At 37.5% G+C, this 24,233-nt stretch overlaps 12 protein-coding genes across 12 annotated transcripts; 6 read left to right on the top strand and 6 right to left on the bottom strand. All coding sequences in view use genetic code 12, as the record gives it.

Annotated features, from left to right (window-relative positions):
* Window positions 1–1,493: 1,493 nt before the first annotated feature.
* On the top strand, window positions 1,494–2,501 carry VRG4 (GDP-mannose transporter; the record flags this gene model as incomplete). Its single annotated transcript, XM_051818389.1, has 1 exon — window positions 1,494–2,501. The coding sequence occupies one exon, from the start codon at window positions 1,494–1,496 to the stop codon at window positions 2,499–2,501; it is 1,008 nt and encodes a 335-aa protein (XP_051673366.1).
* A 558-nt stretch (window positions 2,502–3,059) lies between these two features.
* CANMA_000979 (importin-alpha export receptor) lies at window positions 3,060–6,062 on the top strand (the record flags this gene model as incomplete). Its single annotated transcript, XM_051818387.1, has 1 exon — window positions 3,060–6,062. One exon carries the CDS (start codon window positions 3,060–3,062, stop codon window positions 6,060–6,062), a length of 3,003 nt encoding a protein of 1,000 aa, XP_051673365.1.
* A 265-nt stretch (window positions 6,063–6,327) lies between these two features.
* Window positions 6,328–7,350, bottom strand: HAP2 (Hap2p; the record flags this gene model as incomplete). The annotated part of the gene is made up of 1 exon (XM_051818386.1): window positions 6,328–7,350. One exon carries the CDS (start codon window positions 7,348–7,350, stop codon window positions 6,328–6,330), a length of 1,023 nt encoding a protein of 340 aa, XP_051673364.1.
* An 871-nt stretch (window positions 7,351–8,221) lies between these two features.
* CANMA_000977 (uncharacterized protein) lies at window positions 8,222–10,885 on the top strand (the record flags this gene model as incomplete). The annotated part of the gene is made up of 1 exon (XM_051818385.1): window positions 8,222–10,885. The coding sequence occupies one exon, from the start codon at window positions 8,222–8,224 to the stop codon at window positions 10,883–10,885; it is 2,664 nt and encodes an 887-aa protein (XP_051673363.1).
* Window positions 10,886–10,916: 31 nt separating this feature from the next.
* On the bottom strand, window positions 10,917–11,843 carry CANMA_000976 (uncharacterized protein; the record flags this gene model as incomplete). The annotated part of the gene is made up of 1 exon (XM_051818384.1): window positions 10,917–11,843. One exon carries the CDS (start codon window positions 11,841–11,843, stop codon window positions 10,917–10,919), a length of 927 nt encoding a protein of 308 aa, XP_051673362.1.
* Window positions 11,844–12,042: 199 nt separating this feature from the next.
* MTO1 (tRNA modification protein) lies at window positions 12,043–14,097 on the top strand (the record flags this gene model as incomplete). Its single annotated transcript, XM_051818383.1, has 1 exon — window positions 12,043–14,097. The coding sequence occupies one exon, from the start codon at window positions 12,043–12,045 to the stop codon at window positions 14,095–14,097; it is 2,055 nt and encodes a 684-aa protein (XP_051673361.1).
* A 76-nt stretch (window positions 14,098–14,173) lies between these two features.
* On the bottom strand, window positions 14,174–16,846 carry CANMA_000974 (uncharacterized protein; the record flags this gene model as incomplete). Its single annotated transcript, XM_051818382.1, has 1 exon — window positions 14,174–16,846. One exon carries the CDS (start codon window positions 16,844–16,846, stop codon window positions 14,174–14,176), a length of 2,673 nt encoding a protein of 890 aa, XP_051673360.1.
* A 181-nt stretch (window positions 16,847–17,027) lies between these two features.
* On the top strand, window positions 17,028–18,245 carry CANMA_000973 (uncharacterized protein; the record flags this gene model as incomplete). Its single annotated transcript, XM_051818381.1, has 1 exon — window positions 17,028–18,245. The coding sequence occupies one exon, from the start codon at window positions 17,028–17,030 to the stop codon at window positions 18,243–18,245; it is 1,218 nt and encodes a 405-aa protein (XP_051673359.1).
* A 13-nt stretch (window positions 18,246–18,258) lies between these two features.
* CANMA_000972 (uncharacterized protein) lies at window positions 18,259–19,017 on the bottom strand (the record flags this gene model as incomplete). The annotated part of the gene is made up of 1 exon (XM_051818380.1): window positions 18,259–19,017. One exon carries the CDS (start codon window positions 19,015–19,017, stop codon window positions 18,259–18,261), a length of 759 nt encoding a protein of 252 aa, XP_051673358.1.
* Window positions 19,018–19,224: 207 nt separating this feature from the next.
* Window positions 19,225–20,124, top strand: CANMA_000971 (nicotinate-nucleotide diphosphorylase (carboxylating); the record flags this gene model as incomplete). The annotated part of the gene is made up of 1 exon (XM_051818379.1): window positions 19,225–20,124. The coding sequence occupies one exon, from the start codon at window positions 19,225–19,227 to the stop codon at window positions 20,122–20,124; it is 900 nt and encodes a 299-aa protein (XP_051673357.1).
* Window positions 20,125–20,159: 35 nt separating this feature from the next.
* Window positions 20,160–21,584, bottom strand: CANMA_000970 (anaphase promoting complex subunit; the record flags this gene model as incomplete). Its single annotated transcript, XM_051818378.1, has 1 exon — window positions 20,160–21,584. One exon carries the CDS (start codon window positions 21,582–21,584, stop codon window positions 20,160–20,162), a length of 1,425 nt encoding a protein of 474 aa, XP_051673356.1.
* A 248-nt stretch (window positions 21,585–21,832) lies between these two features.
* Window positions 21,833–23,674, bottom strand: SMI1 (Smi1p; the record flags this gene model as incomplete). The annotated part of the gene is made up of 1 exon (XM_051818376.1): window positions 21,833–23,674. The coding sequence occupies one exon, from the start codon at window positions 23,672–23,674 to the stop codon at window positions 21,833–21,835; it is 1,842 nt and encodes a 613-aa protein (XP_051673355.1).
* Between the last annotated feature and the right edge of the window lie 559 nt (window positions 23,675–24,233).

Raw genomic sequence — 24,233 nt, 5'->3', positions numbered from 1 at the left:
AGATATCCTGCAACCGAGTAGAAGCGATTAAAGCTTTGGATGAGCAATTTGAAAAGTTGGATATCAATATATACACAATTACCAGCCAGATATGAATCACAATTTGTGTTAGTGTCTGTTTTTGGCCGCATTCCCTTTTAAGGAACAAAATCGCTGGTTTCGGAAAAACAAAAATAAAATAATAATAACAATAATAAATAGATGTAATAAATACACAAACTAAATGATAAAACAACAACAAAAAAAAGGGAGATTAAAACGACCTCTGACAATAATGAAGAAAGGTATCTCTATTTTAGAGATAATGGAATAAGGTAAATGTAGCAGTGAGTAATGTCCAATGTAATTCAAATTTGTAAAGACATATGTAAAACACCGTTGTGTACAAAAAACAAAAAACAAAAAACAAAGAGGCAAAAACATCAAACCGTGCTTGTAAAATACGCGTCTGTTCAAAATGCAAATACACCCATATGTAATAAAAAAACAACACTTTTCATCAAATGTGTATTAACGCGACATTGTTAACTAGTTTGTGCTTTCATAATTGTGCAACATGTGTATGTGTAACAGGTACAACGGCTTAACCAATTGTTGTAACTTACAGGTGAACACGAGTTCTTCTTTAGTGTGTAAAGCCTTGTTATGGGCAAAACCAATGCTAAAGAAAAGAGGTATCCTAAGTGTATAGCTCACGTGTAGTTGGAAGTTTTTTGGGTTTGAGACAAACAAAAAACAACTTGTAATGCAATACCAAAGCATGAGTGTTAAGATATAGTCCTTTCAGGTTTGATTGTCATTGATTGTCATTGAAGAACATTGAAGGACATTGATGAGAACAAGTGATGTATCCGTTGCATTGTCTGCTTGTTTATGCTGGTGGGTAATTTTGTAAGAGGGTACACGACCTGATCTCAGATTAACATCCATACATCAATACTATTCTAATAAAAGATTTTAGAGTGTAAACAATAAACAATAAGGGACATTGGAAAAGATAAAACACGACACAGAAACCAAAAAAGAAACTGCGACATTATTGTTACTATTTACACTATACACTACACTATACACTACACTACACTATACACTACACTACCCTCTACACGTACTTTAACAGAAACAAAAAAAAAAATAAAAAATTTAATTAAAAAGAAAAGGGCGTCTTTCATCTTTCAACTTTTTTTTTTTTTTGTCTTCTTTTGAACACAACAAAGTTCATTCTACAAAGGTTATATAATCTTACTATAAGTCTGATCTAACAACCACACTCAGATACACTGGCTACAGTCGTCTTCACAGTTAGATCTTTAACCTCCACCCCCATCCCCACTCCCCCAAAAAAATAAAAACTATTATTCCCTATTCATACACCTCATTGAAAGTGTATGGGAATTATTCTGGCTTACTTAATTGGACAAGCACTATATTTAATTAAACGCAAATTTTTCAATAATACCAACAACAACAACAACAACATTACCACACTAGATATGGAGAAAGGAAACACACCTGGCACAGGTCACTCATTGGCCAACTCAATCACCAACTCGGGTCCAATTTCGATCTTGGCCTACTGCTTATCCTCTATTTTGATGACTGTTACCAACAAGTTTGTTGTATCAGGCTTCAATTTCAACTTAAACTTCCTTTTGTTGGCAGTACAATCTGTTGTTTGTATATTGACTATTGGTACTTTAAAGACATTTGGTGTCATCACTTATAGACAATTTAACAAGGACGAAGCCAAAAAATGGTCACCAATTGCATTTTTATTAGTGGGAATGATTTACACCTCATCTAAAGCATTACAATATTTATCTATTCCAGTTTACACCATTTTCAAAAACTTGACCATTATTTTGATTGCTTATGGTGAAGTTATTTGGTTTGGTGGTAAAGTCACCACCATGGCTTTAAGTTCCTTCTTGTTGATGGTTTTCTCGTCAGTTATTGCTTATTACGGTGACAAGGGTGAAGCCAAGACTGTTGATGATCAATATGCCTTGTATTTGGGATACTTTTGGATGTTCACCAACTGTTTTGCCTCAGCTGCATTTGTTTTGATTATGAGAAAGAGAATCAAGTTGACCAATTTCAAAGATTTTGATACCATGTACTACAACAATCTTTTATCTATTCCAATCTTGTTGGTTTTCACCTTTTTGTTTGAAAACTGGTCACCAGAAAACTTGGAAAAGAACTTCCCTGCTGATAACAGAACTGCCACTATTGTTGCTATGGTTTTAAGTGGTGCTTCATCTGTCGGTATTTCTTACTGTAGTGCTTGGTGTGTTAGAGTCACTTCATCCACCACATATTCCATGGTTGGTGCTTTGAACAAATTACCAATTGCATTGAGTGGATTGATCTTTTTCAATGCTGCTGTCAATTTCTGGTCAGTTTCATCCATCTTTGTTGGATTTGTCGCTGGTTTAGTTTATGCTGTTGCTAAGCAAAAACAACAAAAGGAAGCACAAGCTTTGCCAACTACCAAGTAAACCAACACAGTGGTTGCATAGTGGTTGCAGCTTTTTATTCTATTTTACATGTGATGAGGTGAGTTGCCTTTTAGTATGTAAATGCAAGGCGCATGCTAGAAGTTGAAGTGGGAGAGAATTTAGAAACAGAGTCAATAAGTAAAGTTTTTCGATTCATAGTTATTATAATAGAGTTTTTTTTTTCATAACCATTTGTGATATCTTTTCTTCAATGTGGATCATTTGTTGGTAATGCTGCAGAGTGTTCAAGAAGAAAACCATCTTTGCCATCCCAACAGTGTCTTATCTCATTTCTATTCTGTGTCGTATCGTGTCGTGTGTCGTGTCTCATTCTTCGAAGATAGTTTTTTTTTTTTCTTTTCTTTTTTTTTTTTGATGTTTTCCATTTCCAAAAGTGTTGCCAAAACTTCTCCTTTTACTGAGCAGATCATTGCTGCAGCAAGAACGACATCATCATTCAAGTGTGTCATCGATAGATTGATATCAAAAGAAGAGGAAGATCATCAATTGTTGTTTATTGTACTGTCATCTACATTCAATCTTTACTAGAGATTCAATATGTCAGCTGAAAACTCATTAGAATCCATCCCAAAGATCTTGGAACAATCTTTACTCCCACAGTACTCCAACCAGGCAGAGAAGACTTTAAAATCAATAGAAAATGAACCAGGGTTTTCTATCAACTTACTACATATCATTGCTTCAAGCAACCTTTCCAATTCAATAAGATTAGCAGCAGCATTATATTTCAAAAACTTAGTCAAGAGAAAATGGATTACTGAAGATGGCACTAATTATCTATTACCATTGGAAGATATCAACAAGATCAAATACGAAATTATTGATGTGATGATAAATTTGCCTAATCAATTGCAAATTCAAATTGGTGAGGCAATTAGTTTGATTGCTGAATGCGATTTCCCTCACAATTGGCCCAATTTAATCGATACTTTAGTTTCCAAGTTATCATTGACAGATTTTGTCAACAACAAAGCAATCCTTTTGGTTTCTCATTCAATTTTTAAAAAATGGCGACCATTATTTCGATCAGATGAATTATTTTTGGAAATTAAATTGGTTTTGGAAAAATTTGTTGAACCATTTTTGAAATTATTTATTGAATTGGATCAGCTAATTGATAAACTGAAGGATAATGAAGCACAATTGGGGATTTATTTTGAAAATTTATTATTATTGATGCAGATTTACTATGATTTCAATTGTCAGGACATTCCCGAGTTTTTTGAAGACCATATGAATGAATTGATGAATATTGTTCATAAATATTTGGTATATGATAATCCGCTACTCTTGAAGAAAGATGAGGATGAGGAAGTTGATGTATTGATTAAAGTCAAGACTTCGATTATTGAATTGTTGTCGTTGTATGTAACAAGGTATGCTGATGTGTTTGAACCATTGATTCAAACGTTTATCACGTCAGTCTGGGACTTGATAAATAACTTTGTCACCAAGCAACCCAAATTCGACTTGTTGGTGGTTAAAGCTTTGCATTTCTTATCATCCATTATCAAAATCCCCAATTATCAATCACTTTTCCAAAGTGAACAATCAGTTAATGAGATTATTGAAAAGATTATTTTACCTAACATCATGTTGAGAGAAAATGATGAAGAAACATTTGAAGATGAACCTATATTATATGTGAGGTCGGATTTGGAAGGATCTGATTTTGATTCAAGAAGGAAAAGTGCTACTGATTTTTTGAGAGAGTTGAAAGAATTGAATAGTGAATTATTGACGACAACTGTTATGAAATATGTCAATCAATTTTTAAGTTTTGCCACTAATGATTGGAAAAACAAAGATACTGCTATTTATTTATTCAGCTCGCTAGCGACCAAGGGAAGTGTGACAAATGCCGGAGTTACGTCAACCAATGTACTTGTTGATGTGGTTGATTTCTTTTCGAAAAACATTGCTCATGACTTGGAATCAAACGAAGTGCATCCGATTTTACAAGTGGATGCTATAAAGTACATTTTTACGTTTAGAAACCAACTTACCAAAGATCAACTCCTACTTACTATCCCCAGACTAATCAATCATTTAGAAGTAAATTCCAATGTGGTTGTATACACTTATTCGGCAATAACAATTGAAAAATTACTTTCAATGACCAATTTCAGCCAGGGCCATCAACCAGTGTTTAATAAAAATGATATTGAACCCTTTGCTACTCCGTTGTTGACGAAGTTGTTCAATTTGATTTTAATGAATAGTGTTAGCTCACCCGAAAAATTGGCTGAAAATGAATTTCTAATGAAGTGTATCATGAGAGTACTCAATACTTGTGAAGATTTATTTTCTGAACGAGTCACCATTATTGACCAATTGTTGCAAATTCTTAAAATCACCGCCAAGAATCCATCCAATCCTAAATTTTCTCATTATACATTTGAATCTTTGGGGTTGCTTTTCAAATATGGAGCGCAACAAGATCCGAAAAACATTGATCAATATATCGACCATGCCATACCGGGTCTACTCAATATTCTTGCTGAAGATGTTCAGGAATATGTCCCTTACACTTTTCAAATCTTGGCGTACTTGTTAGAAAATTATCCTAAATCGAAAGGGTTGCCCGAGACTTATAAATCATTAATCCAACCATTGATGTCACCTTCAGTGTGGCAGTTTAAGGGAAATATCCCGGGAATCACTCGATTACTAATTTCAATTTTGGAGCATGATCCTAGTTTTTTCATTGAAGCAAACCATTTAACTCCATTATTGGGAGTATTCCAAAACTTGCTAGCTAGTAAAGCCAATGATTCGTATGGATTTGATTTAATTCAAAGCATATTGTTCAATATTCCCTTGACATCATTGCAACCGTACTTGAGTAATATTGCTCGTTTGATTTTAACGAGACTACAAAAGTCGCGTACTGATAAATTTGTTAAACGATTTGTCGTGTTTTTAAATGTATTGACAACGGTCAATTTAAGTGAGGAGGTAAAATACACAAACAGTGAAGCATTATCGGGTGGTGATTTTATAATCCAATTGATTGATTCGGTGCAGCCAGGATTATTTGGCCAAATTTATTCGTCGTTCATGTTGCCAACATCTTCGTTATTGGCTAATTTACAAGATAAAAAGATTGTCAATATTGGTATTAGTTATTTGTTGACCAATGCCAATTTCCAATCGCATTATACGGGGTTGATTATTGACACTATTGAGACATTGATTAAAAATTTGAATTCATATGAAGGCATTGCCAAGGCCAACAATAGCACTGGCAACAACAACAATGGCCACGTTGTTAATGTAGCCCCTACTACTGCTGGTGGGTCTGGTGGTGAGCCTGGTGGGTTAAATGAATTAGATTCAGATTTATCTACATTTGGATCGCATTATTCGAAACTAGTATCAATTTCAAATTCGTCGTTTGATCCATTGACACAAATAAAGAATAATGATTTTGATTTGATTAGGTTAACTGTATTGACCAATATTAAGAAAGTCGATGGTGGTGTTTTGAATCAATTGAGTAGTGATACTCAAACAGTGTTGCAAAAAATGGCATTTTAAAATCTAAAAGATCTATAGTAATAGGGGAGTTTGTTCTTCTTTTTGATATTGATGTTTGAATACGTGGTGAATATTTACTGTATTTAGGTATATATAAGTTACATATAAAAGTACATAAAACGAATTTGAACATTTTTGAAACTGAAATTTTAGTTGAAGATTGATTGATCTTTGAACCAAGCGAAGTGAATAGGTATTTCGTAATTCGGAAACAACTTAGGACCCTAGATTCCATGAATAAAAAAGAAAAATCAAGAAGCTTTCATCAGCTTATGCTAGGTTCGGGTTTCATGCTTGTTGTAGTTGCTGTTGCAACTGTTGCCTCTGCAGCAGGTGGTAGTGAATAGTTGATCCCATTACTTTCAATTTGACCACTGACAGTATTCTCATGTAAGTAACTAGTCGCATCACCTGATTTTGGTTTGTTATTATTATTGTTGATGACATCATTACCACCATCTTCTCTCAAACTCGCTGCATTCAGTACTCCACTATTGTTGATATTTCCACCCTCTATCTCGCCATTATTAACATGACTCCCATCTCCTTCCTCACCTTGTTCTTGCTTCACTTCGGTTTGCACTAGTTTTTCCTCTTGTTTTCCCTTCTCTTCTTCTTCCTTCTTCTTCTTTTCCAATTCGGCAATTTCACTAGCAGTCAAGAACCGTCCTCCTTGACCTCGAGGTCTTCTCATTGCATGTTTGTGTCTTGATTCATGCAAATACGGCTTTCTTATTCTGGCAATCTTCAAATTCTCTTCCAATTTGGCTCGCGCTATGCGTCTCTTCAATATACGATGGTATTGTTTGGCATTGACGTAGAATGGTTGCTCAGATGATGCTGCTGCTGCTGCGGGATCATCTACCGACGTCGATGTCGTTGTTGTTATTACACCTCCTGCGTTTGTGTTGTTGTCAAGTAAATCCGATGAAGAACCATCTTGAAGGTGCAGTTGCTGGTGGTGTTGTTGGCGTTGTTGATGACCGTGATTGTGTTGTTGTGGGTGATATTGAGCTTGTCCTTGGTGCGCATTATTAGGATGGTTCAGGTATTCAATATTATCGAAATATGAAGATGTTGTACTTGATGTTGGAGATACACCACTATCTAATGACGCGTAGTAAGCGGGTATCTGTTGCGGTACCTCTCCTGATTGTTGTTGTTGTTGGTGGTGGTGCTGCGGTGGTGGTGGTGATGGTGCTTGTTGCTGCTGTTGCTGCTGATGTTGTTGTGGATCATTGGTGTGAGACTGACGGTCGTAAAACGTGGAGGATTGTAAAGAAGTCATAATAGTGTGTGTGGTTGTTGTTGTTGTTGTTTTTACTCCTTAGGAATGTAAACCTTTGTGTAGAAATGAAAGAAATTAAGTAAGTGGTTGAGTAATTGTATCCTTGTTAAATGATGATATGGTAAGTTGTCTATTCTTTATGGGTGGGTTATTTGAAAAACTTCTTTCTTTCTTCTTTCTTTCGTTTATTTAATTGAAATGTTTTTTTTTTTATTTTTATTTTTTCTTCTTTCTCTCTTTTTAATTTTTTTAATTTTTTTTTAATTTTTTGTCTGTCTGATTCTTATTCTAACTCTTTGTAAATAAATCCCTTTTCTATTTCTGTGTCTGTGTCTGTGTTTGATTTATTTTTGATATTGTAAAGTGCGAAATCGGCAACTTCTTTTCTTACTGCAAATGAATAGTTTATATGGAATAGCCCTTGAAAGAACCTCAATTACTTTTGAATAGGCTTACAACTTCTCTACATAGAATAAGAAAATCTCCATAGGGAAGTAAAGATATCTTTACCTTTTGCTACTTTAATCTTAGCTATTAAAATTAACTCCTCTCAATGAAAGTTAATTTTTTATAAATTTTACCCAAATATGACTCAAAATCTTATAAAGTAGGAACAATTGAAATGAAAAGGAAATTGACCAATGTTCCAGTTGGCCTTTTTTTTTGGAAAGCTTATGCTTATTCTCTCCTTTCAACCAATTTGCGTGAAGCATGTCTAAGGTACTTGCTCCATTCTCATGGTGCTCATTTCACCTGAGGTCAACACAACTAATTTGTACTGGGTTCATCGCTACCAATTTGTTTGATCTGAAAAAAATATTGGTCAAAGGATATCATACAGTATTGACCAACCCTCCCTACTAGTTCGACAATGACTGATATATCGCATGGAGATGCTATAATTGGTGGGTTCCATTCAACGCTGGACAATGTTGATGAAATGTTTGCCAAATTGAGTATTCCTGAAATTCAACGATTATCATCTCAGTACAATTCAATCATTGCCACAACCAAGGATGAACTTCACAGCTTAGTCAGCGATAAATATCGCGACTTGATCAAAATTGCTGAAGATATTGGTGACTTACGAAGCAAGTCGCTTACAATTGAAGAGAACTTGCAAGAAATATCATATAAACCATCAACATTTGTATCACCATACACCGATTCGTACGCCAACTTTGATTCTATCTTGAGACACCAAAACGCAGCTAAAGCTCAACATAACTCGCGATCAGTTATAGTTCGAAACATCATTCAGAAGCGGTTGGCTAAATTGGTCAACAAGATCTCATGTGAAGGACGTAGTCCAATTCATCATACTTCCAACTTTATACCGTTTGTTAAGGAGTTATACACAATAGAAACAGTATTTAATGATGTATTGCAAGAAAAGAAGGATCTTCAACAGCAAATGCATAATATCAAGCACCATTTACTTGAATATTTCAAACATGAAATTGCTGTGTATAATTTCCCCTTGACACTGTTTAATTCAAATGATAGATTTAGTCTTCGTCAAAGATTTTTAGAGAAAGATTTTACTACTGATCCAAACTTGAAGTTTGCTGAGGATGTTTCATTTATTGATGATGATGACTTTGACGAGTTTCAAGATGGTGACGATGATCTTGACGAAACTCAAGAGAAGTATGAGCGATTTGACAAATTGGACACTTTTAAAAACACAAACTATAATAGAAATGTCCTGGCATTATGTAACTACTTGGTGTGTTATACCATTTTGTCGAGTGATATTGAAAAGACCGAAGCAGTCAAACATAAATTGATCGATCTTAGAATGGAGTACTTGAAAATGTTATTGTCCCAATCAATTCAAAGCCAGCAGACTGTCAATTATCGTCTGGTGTTTTTGTACTTGGAAAACACCTGCAATTACCTTAAAAGTTATTTTGGTGACACTGACAGTGATTACTTGCGCACACTTCGGGATGTATCCAAACCATGGAGTCTAACAGAGTTAGTGGGACACAAAGGGTGGATTGATGACGTCCAGGTGGAATTTGGAAGAAACATAAATTCAAGAGAAGAAACCCCACAAGTTAGCGTACAAGACTTTGACAAAGTTATGGCTTTCATAACCGAATTGGTTTCCGGTTCATCCGAGTCCAACAAAACAGTGCCTACGGTGGATGTTTTATCTGCATCCATTGTCAAATACCACGACCTTATTATGAGTTTAAAAAGGTTGGACAGTGCAACCAAGCTTGTTGGGCTGCAATCTCAATTAGTTGAACTTGTTTCTGAAACAACTTTGTTAAAGGAAATGTCGGTAGACCTTGAGAACATGATCAAGGAAATTTACGAGAGCCACATATCACAACTAATGAGTGATAAGGGTATATTAGGATCGGTTCGAGATGTATTGGATAGTGCATCCAATCACAAGGCTAGTCACAATCCGTTTGATCCCGATGTTGTGAATTTGATGGATTATAATCTTGGTGAGTATATGAAATTAGTCATACACAGTGATGAAAACTCAAACCAATCACCATACAACACCACCTACCAATTGAGTAAATGGTTAAATGAGTACTTCCAGTTAAAAAAGATTACCGATTTTGATCGAAATGCAATGGAATTGTCCAGGGAAAAACAAGTTATCTATGATTATCTTCCTCAATTATATCATAGTTTACAAGGAGAAGCTATTCAATGGGGTGATTTCACTGCCAAAAGTTTAAAGGGCCGTTTTCAATCACTTTACACCACCGTAAGTCAAAGCTTTCGTGACGAGGTTGCAAAATTTTGCGCGTCTTTACTAGAGTTGAGTTTGGATGAAAGTGATGTCAGCAAGTTAATTTACCTCATTGGGCTTTTGACAAAATTGCGAGATGTTATTCAATCTAAAAGTGCTGAAATGAATCAAGACACAAAGAAACTTATAAAAGCAATGGAGTCGAATACTGCTAGCATCTTCAAAAAAGTTGTTTCTCAAGTATTGGATAATAAAATTGACAAATTACGAGATTTGGTTGTCTTAGAAGAGCCACAAGCTAACGAAGCGGATATACCAACAAGACCCAGTCTTGAACTTGCTCTGAACTTATATGAGATAGCACAAATATTCCTCACACAGGCAGCCAAAATTGAGCCCAATAATGTCAATTTGTTTCTGAACTCGTCGACATTGGATCATTATATAAAGGCCAAAAATGAATGGCTTGATAAAGTGATTGGCACAATCATGTCTAAAACCAGCCCATCAGAAGATTCACCCAGTGATAGTGATGATAAAACTGAAGCAGGAGAGGAAGGTGAGAGTACGAATTCCAATGAAGATACAAAACCGTCGAAAACCACCACACTATTACAAATTGCAGCAAACGTTGCCTTTTTACAATTGTTTTGCAAGCCTAACATTGACGCGAAAGTAATTAAGAGCATAATCGAATCCATCCATGTTACTAAGGACCAAAATTTCAATGAAAACACTTTGGAAATCATTTCCAGTGGAGTTTCTTCATTTTACAAATCAAGAAAGAATATCTATCAACCTCTTCTGTTATAAACATACACAATGATATATATAAACCCCTCATTCAATAAAGGTAAATCTTCAGTCCTTGTTTTGTTAATTCTTTCAATACTTCAAAAGTCTCTTTTATATCCCATATATTTTGTTTCTTTTGATCTAGGTACGAGTTATCAACAAGGATAATTTTAATTTCATCTTTTTGCAATTGTGATTCTGGACTGTTCAACACTTTTTGTAACCTTCCTGGAGTACAACAAAGTACTCTTGATCTTGTTGATTTGACCAATTTTAAATCAACGTCTAATTTGTTTTTGTTGATTAGTTTTAATGAACTTCCATTTAAGTCCTTTGTAGCTCGATGAATATCGCATGCTCTTATTGCTGACATAGACACAATGGCTATGAATTTTCTATCCTCTGTTGGTTGCCTACTGTCATCATCATCTTGCTCCACATCTTCAACTTTGCTCTTGTTCTTATTCTTGTTCTTATTCTTTTTATTCTTTTGCTTGCCATGCTGTGGTTGCTGTTGCTGTTGTTTACCAGGTAGCATATTTTTAAACCGTTGATTAATATACTCCAGCAAATTATCCAATGTTCTTGACTTGGTGAATTCAGAAGTTGATCGAATATCATTTTTGGTAAAGTATAATTCACTCAATTCTAATGCTGATAAATTTGTATGCTTTCTACTGATTTTAGAATTGATAAATTCAGTAATTACTTCAGGACTTGCTTCCAATGAAATATCTTTCTTTTGTTGCATATCCAATTCCATCTTCATTTTCTTTTTCTCTTTCAAGTTTGATATATCGGTTTTACGTTTGCGTGGATTGGTTCCTTCTTCATCTTGGGTTGGTTCTTCATGGGTAACGGTTTCGGTTGCAAGTGTAGAAGGAGGGACTAATTCTCCTTCATCTTCGGAATATTGTACATCGTATTCCAAGCCATCATCAAGGTCATCAGCTTCTGCTCTTGTTAACTCTACCATTTTTCGTAAATGCACCGTTATAATCTTAATTTGTGTGTGGGATGATATGTTTGATTCTTTTTGCAATGAGATGAGTTTAAACAAATTATTTATTCCAATCAGGGTTACAAAAACCAAAGATTTTTCATTTCCCTTTTCAAGCAGAAGTTAAGTTTGATTCAAATAGGAATCACCACTACTATACGCACACACATATACCATGATTAATATATTCAAAAGATCAAGTCAGATCCTACCGAGGACTACACTATTGCATAAAAGAAACATCGTCATTAATGCCGATCTACGGTCAAAGCTAACCGACTCTCAAACTCATCCGGTTGTGGTCATTGGCGGTGGGCATGCAGGGTGCGAAGCAGCTACAGGGTCTGCAAGATCGGGGACCCCAACTACTTTAATAACCCCTGAAATTAGCAAAATAGGGACAGCATCGTGTAATCCTTCAATGGGAGGTGTTGGAAAGGGAACTTTATTGCGTGAAGTCGATGCCCTTGATGGCGTTAGTGCTAGAATCACCGACAAAGCAGGTATACATTTTCGAATATTGAATGCTTCAAAGGGTCCTGCTGTCCATGGACCGCGAGCACAAATCGATAGAAAGATTTACTTGAATGAAATGCAAAGGGAAATTTGTAATTATAAGAACTTGTCAATTATTGAAGCTCAAGTGAAGGATATAATAATAGAACCAGCAAGTTCTGAAGATTATAGTGGGCGATTATTTGGCACTGTGAAAGGTATAATTTTAGAGGATGGCAGGATATTGAAATGTGAAAAGGTTGTGGTTACCACGGGCACGTTTCTAGGCGGTGAAATACATATTGGTCTAAAAGCATTCCCTTCCGGAAGAATGGGCGAAAAGGCAACGTTTGGATTATCAAAGACTTTCAGAGAAGCAGGGTTCAGATTGGGAAGGCTAAAGACAGGAACGCCTGCTAGATTGTCGGCCAAGACAATTGATTTCAGTACTTTGATTGAACAACCATCCGATTTCCCACCCCAGCCCATGTCGTATTTGAATGACAGCGTTGATCTTGAGGATAAATTGGTCAAGTGTTACCAAACGCAAACAACTCCCGAATTCCACAAGATGATTGCTGATAACTTGGACAAATCAATCCACATTAGGGAAACAGTCAAGGGCCCACGATACTGCCCCAGTATCGAGTCCAAAGTCATTAAATTCCCCCAAAAACAATTTCACACCGTATGGCTCGAACCTGAGGGACTTGATACTGACTTCATATACCCCAATGGAATATCCTGCACGATGCCCGAGGATATCCAAGAACAAATTGTCAAGATGATGCCTGGATGTAAAAATGTAAAAATGGTGCAGCCAGGGTATGGAGTCGAGTATGATTATGTCGATCCCAGGGAACTCGAGATCACTCTTGAGACAAAATTGGTCAATGGATTGTACTTGGCAGGTCAAATTAATGGAACTACCGGATATGAAGAAGCTGCTTCCCAAGGCTGTGTTGCTGGTATAAATGCCGGTCTTTCGTACTTGAAAAAGCCATTGTTGGAAATGAAACGATCGGATGGGTACATTGGTGTATTGATTGACGATTTGGTAACTAAAGGGGTTGAAGAACCATACAGAATGTTCACATCGAGATCTGAGTTTCGGGTATCGATTCGATCTGATAATGCAGACAAGAGATTAACTGAGTTAGGATATGGACTTGGAGTAGTTGGGAAAGACAGGTATGAATATTTCAAAAACGAGATTAAGCAATTTAATGAGATAAAGAACCACTTGAAGGGTCTTCGTCTTTCAGGTAAAGCTTGGTCGCCTGCGTTATCAGGAGCTGCCACCGACTTGAGATCAAGTAACAAAGTTGATGGCTGGAAGTTGTTGTCATACAAGGGCGTCTCCATCAAGGATGTACTCCCTCATATGGATATATTTACTGGAAGTCATACCCCGTCATTTTACAATCACCTAACTAATCGATTAATAAATCGGATCGATGTTGAAAGTGACTACGAACCATTCATGTCGAAAGAAAAAGCTCATTTAAGTGCTTATGAAGCTGATGAGAGTCTACTTTTACCCACTAATTTCAACTATACCAATTCTGGCAATTTGAAAATTTCGTATGAAGCTTGCTCCATTTTAAACACTATTCAACCAAAGACTATTGGACAAGCACGTCGTATTCAAGGTATTACCCCTACTGCCATTTTTGAACTTTTGAAGCTCGTGAGAGGCAATCAAAAGCAATATGCCGCCTCTGCAGGGCAGTAGAAAAAATAAGCGTTCTAGTAAATATTTTATTTGTACATAGTTATACAACATCGTCATTACCGTTGTCATTGTTATTTTAAAAATCAACATCATCCGAATCATCCGTATCATCGTCTTTAGAAGGACTCTTCTCGTCTTTCTTTTCCTCATTTTCTTCACTGTTGTCATTATTCTCCGACCTAGTACAATTTGCATTCTTACCCAGGCGTTCTTCCCCATTCCCCACGACATCCTGATTACTTTGCTGATCATCATTGAGAAACAACACTCCTTCGTCGACAGCTTCAAGATCTGAAAGAGCCTGTTCAACACTATTCTCAAGCGCGATAACCAACTCTAGAGGAAGGTTATCTTGAGCTATGTCAAAGATCCGCTCAATATCGCCCATCGTTTCACCAGTTCCCCCGAAATTGATTTGACGAAGATACAAAATCAAATCGGTAATATCGACCTTATTTGAGTCCCTTGAGAATGCATATAATTTTAGAGTATTCATTAAATTTTGCAAATACTCATTTGAACTTGACTGAATTTGTTGCAAGATACTGCTTGGTGCATTGCTTATATGTTGCTGTGGTGTGTCTTCCAGTGAATTCAGCTCAAGCTGTTGACGACTAAGTAGGTTTCTGATGATAAAGTCAACATCGTCAATATTGAGCTCATTTTTTTTTGAACTGCTTTCTGAGTTCTCTTCAATTGGTTTCTCCTCTTCATCCTCAGACAAATCAATCTCACCCAAGGTGTCAATTTCTATTGCTCTTGCATCAGACACATTGCGAAGCGTGCTAAAGATACCTTCCGCTTGGGAGATACCTTCTGTTGGGGTAGCTCCTGCGTCAGATTTACCGTCTAACAGGTTCGATGCCTCATTCTGTAAATTCTTTACTGGGTTTACCTCTTCCTCAGGTTCTGAAGTTTCATTTTCAATTCTGTTATCAAGAACTACTTCATTATCTTCGTTATTCGTGTCCGCTTTTTTAAAATCTCGTAGAGCAATAGTAAGTCCTTCTTCCTGACGTTGTTCAATCAGCTCTGATACATCAACTTGAACGTCAGTCAAACTTCTTTCAATCAGTGCTACTTGTGCGTGGTTTGAATAGGCTACTTGATCCACCTTCATATCTTCTGATCCTTCAGCGTGCTTCTTTTCGGTATTCAGAAGCACAACAAGTTCTTTAGTCAGCTTTGGATTGGCTACAGAATGATTATCATCAATTGGAGACAATTGCTTGTCAACTTGCGTAGTCTCAAATGTAGAACTTTCTGTGATTATCTGTTCTGAACCAAGAGGATCACTCCTTTCAGTAGTTTCTGATACTGCATTGTTGCTATGCTCCCTCTCAGGCGCTGACTCATCCTCATTAGCTGGCACAAAAATTGATGCTTCCTTTTCAGTTGTCTCAGGCGCTGATTCGTCCTTCTCTTCGGTTGCACGCAAAGCCTTGGAGTTCAGCATTGGGTTTCCTTCTTTCCTGCAATCACCTGCTTGCTGCTCTTCCATATCAACAGTACAAAAAGTCTCAACGGCGGCGTCACCTGCATTCAAAACAGGTGAAATCTCTTCTTGGTCACCTGATTTTGAGGTTGCAATACTTTGTTGAATATTATCTTGAGCCAAATCAGTATTGCTATTCGTGTCTTCAGCTTTAGCACTATCTGATTGTCGCTCATGATCAATTTCAATGTCTTTAGTATTAGCAAGGGAACTCCGATGATTATTGGGATCATCGCCAGCAGCGGTTTCAGCATCTCTACTTCTATCCTCAACAAAGTTGCTCTTCTCTGGAGATTCAGAGGAACTCTCTCCCTGTCTCGCTAAGTCAACAGTAAAGTCAGGTTTGACACCAATGATTTTCCTCTTTTTTCGAGCTGGAATTTCATTACCTAGTTTCGAGACTGGTTCAAGAGTTTCTTGTTTGACATCAGTCGACCCCTTTTCATCACTCAGGACCACATCTCTGCCAGACTTCAATTTCTCAGCCTTGGCCTTCTGAGCAAGCAAAATCTTTTGCAAGTACGAAACTGGCTTCTTTTCTTGGCCAATATCTACACTTTGTGTAAGACCCTTTCCTAGCTCAGGCACTGGTGTAGATTCAATTCTTTCCACCGAGTTCATATCTTGATTCAAGCCATTGTGGTTAGCATTTTCAGACGGGGAAGAAGTATTCATCGTCTCAGACAACTTATCGTCTAGCTTTGGCTGTAGTACTGTACCCTCGTTCTCACTAGATGTAGGAGGCGTGTCATTGATAACAGTTTGGTCCTCACTTGATTCCTTATTGTTCTGCGCAAGAAAAGTAAACTTCTTGTAAAGATACCGTAGGTAATCCAACGTGATCGGACCTTCATAATTTACATTATATCGGGAATCAACATCTTCTTCATCGTTGGAGTTAGCTTTAAATGATGAGCTAGTTCGTTTTGTTGAGTGAGTTAAATCAGGGAGATTCAGGAATAGATCCACTGAATTCAAGTTATCAGTTCGAGAATTCAAGTTATCAGTTCGAGAACCCAAACCCTTTCTAGGGGAGTCTCTCTGTGATCCATGCCTTGTTGTATTTTGTGGGTGTCTGTGAGGAGGTAGAGGAATATTAAACTTTGTAGGTGACTGTGAGGCTGACAGAATAAAGTTAGACTGGTTCTCAATTACTGTCCCAGTGTTGGATAAATGTGGCAGCACTTCCATTTTCTGTAAAATTTCAAGCTCAATTCTATCTGATTTATCAACTATGGGCTCATTGGTTGACATATTTTCTCTTCTCGTAGGAACCCCTAAGAAGTGTACAAATGGTATTTGTTTACAATTTGCGTGTTTTGCGTTTGTGCCACGCGCTACCAAGTTCACTTCAAATCTGCAATTGGAATTTTCGGTTTTTCGATTGCTGTAGCTTAAACCGAGTTGTAACGGCAGATCAATTTGTGGTATTATTATGTCAAAATCTAATGCAAAGGCCTCCAAACTGGCTGCTTCAACGCCTGACACTTTCCAAAAAGGGGACAATTTGCTCACTGCGTTAGTCTCTGGCTGTACAGCTGCTGCGTTTACGGCCACGGTTACTTACCCATTTGATTTCATAAAGACCCAACAGCAAATAAACAATGTCGCGTATATGAAAAAGTGGGACATTCCAGGGAACTATCCAGCAACTTTAGGTCAGATGTACAAAGGTGGTAGTGCTTTGGTTTTAGGAGCAGTCGTCAAAAATGGAGCAAGATTGATTTCATACAATTGGGCATCTAAATTCATGTCGATCGACTCTCATCATGGAGAAACAAACAAGACTACAGCTCCTCGAATTGTTATTGCTGGTATAATGAGTGCAACAATTGAAACAGCATTTTTAATACCGTTTGAAAATGTCAAAATCACAATGATTCAAAATCAATCGTTGAAAAATGAGCTAGCTAGGACCAAAGATATAGGCTATGATATTACCGGAACCAAAGTGGGACATCACTCGCATCATCACCATCACCAACAACACACTCCCCACGCATCAGTTGGTAAGTCCCTTTTTGCGCGTCAATACGTTTCACCCAACTCTTACTACTCGACAGAAATTTTGGATAATAAGAAACACAAAGGTCGGTTCCCACCACCCGTACCAAAGGGGGCTCAGAATATCGAGAGTTTGAAAGCCCACTACAATCAGCATCCATCATTGACTTTATTCGGGACCATAAGAGAAATGTACAGGCTTAAAGGAATAAGAGCCTTTACAGCGGGTACGTTCATTACCTATACGCGACAAATTGCACTTTCATGGGTATGGTTTTCCTCGTATAATGCTATGCGTCAATTGATCAATCCTCATCAAACGGAAAATGCTTGGTTTGGACACAATCATACACTTGTGCAACTGCTCGGATTACACACAATCTCGTCGTTTGCCGTCATTGCCGTAACGCAACCATTGGATGTTGTTAAAACCCACATGCAGCTGAAAAATGGGAAAGCAATTTATAGAGATTCATTGAGCACTGCGTACAAGTTGTTTATGAAACAGGGACCATTGTCCTTGTTCAAAGGTGCTCTTCCTCGGTTTGTCAAGGTCTTGGTCAGTGGTGGAATGACAGGAATTATCTATGAGTATGTCGAAAATGTTGTTAACGCGGCCGGCGGTCAAACAATGTTTAAACTTGAATAAGGCTGATGCGATATTACTTCTCAAAATATACTGGTATCAATGTTTCTCCACTTTTATGAATAACGCCATTGAATGCTTTGGCTAATAATCCACCACCATAACTTGGTTGACTAAATGCGATTTGGCTTTTGCGCAAGATTTGTCCATAAACTGAGTTTGCCATTACACAATCTAACAATTTCTTCGCCAATCCATGTTGTCTCCAGTCCGCTGAAATCCAAATTCGCGAAATACCTATACGGATGTTTTTCATCACTTGGTTGGGAACTATTACTTGTGTATTATAAACCATCCATTTTGCTTCGTTTATAGAATCTGTCGTACATAGACCAATAGCTTTACCTTCAACTAAAACGACAAAAGCTTTACTAAACTTGAATTTGCTCGACATCCACTCCTTCGAATCATCAGTGGCATTAAGTTCTCTATTTACCATTTGCAAGATCTGGTTGACTTTGTCAATGTGCCTCTTGTTTTGTTTATCAATAGTTTGAATGTGGACCTTGACACGCTTGGAAACTGTCGAACTCTTTAACTTGCCCAATTGTTTAGACTTTTCTCTACGAACAATAGCAAAGGAGCTTAATGGGTCCAAGTTCAACGATTGAGGCCAGGTGACACCATTCGTAAATTGTGTGTGATATTTCCTGTGTACTTCCGCGTCAGCGCGTACTTGAGAGCTGTACGCCATGCCACACACGCGACATGTTGTTCTCTTAAAAGGTATGTCTAAAACGTATTGGACTTTCCTATCAGTGGCCTGTTCTCTCATATCATACTGAACAATCTAGCTGTTAACTGGGTTAACTTTCAAGCAGTTGTACAAAATTTGTGCTTCGGGATGTACTCGTACCGGAATAATTGGCATTTTATTCTTTATTTTTTATTTCTTTTTTTTTTTCTTTTTTTCACACCATTATTCCAGTAACAGACTTTCCCCAGATCTAACAACTGGATTGGAACTACACTTTACACAGCAATGTCATCTGAATATGCCAACCTTTTACCCAAAAACGGGAAGTGGAAACAGCAAATCACCGACTTCTTAACTGAGGATGTACCTTCATTCGATTTCGGTGGGTTTGTTGTTGGTGCTAAACCAGAAACAGCATCATTGTATATGAAACAAGAAGGATTAATTTGTGGTGTCCCATTTGCCGCTGAGGTTTTCAAACAATGCGACTTGAAAGTGAAATGGCATCGTGAAGAAAAGGACTATGTGACAGCAGAAGAGTTGAAGCAAAATGGTGGCAAGATTGTAGTTGCTACGGTTGCCGGTGCTGCCAAAAATATCTTGTTGGCAGAACGGACTGCGTTGAATTTATTAGCAAGGGCTTCAGGTGTCGCTACACAATCTTACATTACCAAGAATTTAGCCGACGAAAACGGATACACGGGGTTAATTGCCGGGACAAGAAAGACTACACCAGGATTACGATTGGTTGAAAAATACGCCATGCTTGTTGGCGGTGTAGATACTCATAGATATGACTTGAGCTCTATGGTTATGTTGAAGGATAACCATATTGCATCTACTGGAAGTATCACTGATGCAGTGGCAAAAGCAAGACTGGTTTGTGGATTTGCTGTTAAAGTTGAGGTTGAAGTAAGTTCAGAAAAGGACGCCAAGGAAGCAATAGATGCCGGCGCTGACGTGATTATGTTGGATAACTTCAAAGGTGACGAATTGAGGCAAGTGGCACAGAGTTTGAAAGAGCACTACAAGGGAAGCAACAAGGCGTTCTTGTTGGAGTGCTCGGGAGGATTGACATTGAAGAATTTGAGCAGCTATCTTTCAAATGACATTGATATTTATTCAACCTCATCGATCCATCAAGGCACTGGTATAATTGATTTTTCATTGAAAATCGACGTTTGATAGAGCAAAAAGGGGCGAGCAGACACGTATATAAACTACCTAATGGAGGAAACACTTTTGAGCTCGATGCTTTCGAAACCGGTGTTATTACCCAACACTGTATTGACGTTTTGTAGTATTTTGGCAGTCTCTGAATCTGAATTATCGGGAACAATCTCTTCTTGATTCTCTTCCTCAACTTCATACGAATCCCCACCACCTTTTGAGTCTGATACAGCTCTGGAACTCTGCAGAAGTCCAGACATGCTACTAGACCCACTTGCCAAACTCAAATCTTTCAACAAATCAGAATGGCCAAGCTGCTCCAAAGGCTTAGTTTCTTCGTGCACCACTTGCAATTTTTGCGGCACATTCTTTTTACCATAGCATCTTATGGCTCTTATGTGGCTGTCTTTCCCCTCTTGGTGGTTGGCTAATATGATTATTTTCACCATGAAACACTTTAAAACGCCATCGTTTCTAATCCCGTTGAATATTATATGTGACCAACCAATTGGCTGATTAAAATTGACAGTGCAAACTTCAATCAAATCCCATCCTTCACTACTACCAGCCATAATTCTTATTTTACTAGGGGTATAACTTTCATCTAAAGAATAATTGGTGAAGATTGATATTCGTTCCAACGCCACTTTTTTAATGAAATGAATAGTTATGGAATGAGGATTGGCTAAATGGTTATTCATCAAGGCTGAGCTATTGGGGTTAGTATTATTGCCTCCATTGCTTCCATCACTTTGCCAGTAAGTTTCAGGGTTATCTTCGCGCAATTGAGCCAAGCCAAAACCTTGCTTATATGATGATAATTTCCAACTGGCAAGTGGTGACAAATCAACCAACTGTAAATCCTCCACTTCTTGTAAACCCTTCATGTAATATACTCGCTGAATCTGTTCCAAACTTGGTTGCGCCGATGAATCCTCCATTTGCAGGTTTTGTTGATCTTCGTTGGCTTCAAAGGGATGGCGACTGGAAGTTGTACCATGACTAATCATATCATGATCAATCGACTGGTCGTCTACTTCATCTTCGGTGTTGTCTGGCTCATGCTCCAACAGCACGACACTCTGGGTGATTCTGTTAAATGACCCTTCAAGTCGCTCGTCCTTATCTTCGTCATCTTCGTCAATCAGTTGCATAAATGCATGATGGATCCTACTAGACTGATCATTCGCTAACGAGCTGGATCTGATTGAGTCGCGTATTTCTTCTGGGGTGAATGGAGGTTGTATATGTAGCTCATGCTGTGTGTCTGGATCGGTTGAATCGGGGTATGCTTCTGACATTTGTGTTTCTAACACTTCATTACTCTGGGTATTTTGTTGTGGTTGTTGTTGCTGTTGCTGTTGTATGTCATGCGAGTTATCTGTTCGATTTAGCAGTTCAGCAGCGCTATCTGCTATATTAGAAGAGTTGGTGATTCCAAAACTCAAGTTATCCCAATACCCTGATGAGTTCATATAAAGGGGAAACTTTTTTAGTAAAACACAAATAAATTATTTTGAATTATTTTGTTAGAGAAATATTTATCTACACCCGCCAAATTGTAAACAAAAAGAAAGAAATTTAACAATCTACAAGCGTTGTTTTCAAAGATGCAAGAGGCTTTGGCCAAAATGGACTTTTAAAGAAAATAATCTCATACATTGCAAATGGATTTGGTATTTTCAAGCAAACTATATGATCGTTATTATACCTCCATTCATATCTATTTCTTACCCTTCTTCTTTTGTTTCTTTTTCTGTGATTTCGTCAATGGTTTAGTCTCGCTTTCCGTTTCAAGACTTGGTTCTTCAGTCTCTTCGACTTCGAGTTCGTCTTCCTCGGCATTGGCACCATTTTCGGCAATCACATCATTCTCGGTTGAGTCAACTTTTGTTGAGGAAACTTCTGCCTCAGCTACCTTGATGGGTACTTCTTCTTCCTTTTCGTCTGCTTTTGGTGTTTTATCATTCAAGTCTGATACTGATTCTAATAATACTGGTTCATTTTCTGTAATTTTGACATCTTGTTTCAAGTTTGAATCAGCTTTGTCCTTTTCTTGCTCATTGTTTTCATTGATATTCAATTCTTGAAAGTCGTTTTCCAAGGGCTTTCCTTTTGGTTCCTCGTTTCCAGCTGGAATCTCAACCTTCAGAGGTTCTTGTTTCAGTTTGCCATCAATGATTGTTTCCTTTGGTATAGTGAATGAGCTTGAATTGTTATCAAGGTTAACCAAGGGACTTGACACAGCCGGTTTGTTCTTTCCCTGATTAGTACTCAAGCTCGTGGATGAGTTGTTTTTGGAGTGCGGTGTTCTCAAATTTACGTTTGAACCGCTTCTCGATTGATTTAAATATGGACTGCTTTTACCTGATTCATGGACTTTTTTAACTGGCTTGGGCGGTTGATAAGCGGTTTGAAAATTCCCAGTCAATCCGTACTTTTTCAATGCTCTCTTCTTCAATACCTCAATGTAACCTGGTCTTCCTCTCACTCCATCTTTACCAAATTCTTTGCCATTTCTGTCGTAAAAGCTTAATTCACCTTGATTCTCATCTTCATCACCGATCATGAAATCGCCATCTCTTTCTGGTGATAAAAATCCCAATTCTTCTCGATACTCACTGGAATCAATCAAGAAATTTCCCGACTCTAAATCACTAGTAAATTCAAAAACAAATTCTTGTAAACTGTGAGCAATAACCAACTTTGTATCAAAGTCACGTCCAAACAAGATAATTTGGCCCCACGTACCATTTGGTCCAGGATTCAAGTCCATGGCAACCTGATTTCCAATGTTATCTTTTAACAATATTACCCACCCCTTGTTGTAGTAGTATGGTTGTATTGAATTTGGTGGGATAGACCTCTGATTTGTAATAAAAGTGCCGCCTTGTCTTTGGTGTTGCAGCAGGCTTCCTTCCTTCAACTCATTTTGTTTCTGTTGATGTTGGGCCATATATTGTTGTTTTTCTAATCTTTCAGCAACTTTGTTCCATAATATATTTTCCTCCACAATACTCTCCAAATCCAACAACACCAACCCCATAATCAAGCCTGTTGGCTTGCCTCCCCTCAATTGTCCATCGTGTCTTTTATAAAATTGTCTAAAATCCTCAGGTAGGCTTCTTGAACCACATTTCAAATCTTGTAAAAACTCATTCAAATCGGCTGAAGTGACACCGTCATTTAAATTATCCTCCAACTCTGGGTACTCTTCATCAATCCAATGTTCAATACGATCCCATAACGAGTCTATTGAAGGTAATGGAGGTAATCCATTAGCATCAAAGTTCTGAAGTTGAACATCTTGACCTAACTGGCTCTGTGATGATCGTAATCCGGGTCTATAGAAGCCAGCAGCTGTAGAATCATTCAATGACAGCCTCGATGCATTCATATCGGCATTCAAATTTATGGCTGAACCGTTGGGGTGTGACCCAACTGAAGTGCCAGTGAACGTATCATCACCGTTTTCTTGTGTTCTGTAAGGTGAATCGTAAGAGGCATAATGGTCATTAGTAGTAATGGAATGAACAAAAGCCTTAACGTTATCGAGAAATCCCATCTTGCAAAAGGTATTGAAAGCTTGGACTAATAATCAATGCTTTGTAAAAGGTCGAAAGGATTTTTACAGAGAAAGCAAAACAACAAAAAAGAAGAAAAGAAAGAAAAAAAAAAATAAAAAAAAAAAAAAAATAAGCCGAGGCGTGACGTGAAAACTCAAGGGTGTAATTGTCAGGGTGTAAAAGGGAAAACATTGTGAAGCACAGCTACAATCGAACTCCATTTGGATTACTTGCCAGTTACAGAGGAAGTATACACCTGTAGCATTGAAAGAGCTAGATGCTTTCAAAGTGTAGAGAGAAATCGCGTTATGGTTGCACCTGATTTGCCTCAAAATGTTCGCGACAATTATCATTACATAACCAGAAACTATATTGTTTTTGTTGCAGAAAAGTCGTGTCGAAAATAAAAAGTTACGATGGTCAAAAGTCTAGAATCTCTTTCTGAAGAAAAGAGGGTTCCGTATAGAGATAACCCACCTACTATCCAAATATAAATAACTCATCTCTCATTCGCAACTGTAGATGAAATAGAGATGAAATTTACTCTGGAATTAAAAT

This window comes from Candida margitis (assembly GCF_024628925.1).
Source record: "Candida margitis strain CBS 14175 chromosome Unknown scaffold20, whole genome shotgun sequence".
Lineage (NCBI taxonomy): Eukaryota > Fungi > Ascomycota > Pichiomycetes > Serinales > Debaryomycetaceae > Lodderomyces > Lodderomyces margitis.
Note: the sequence above shows the minus strand (reverse complement) of the source record. Positions and strands in the feature narration are given on the sequence as shown.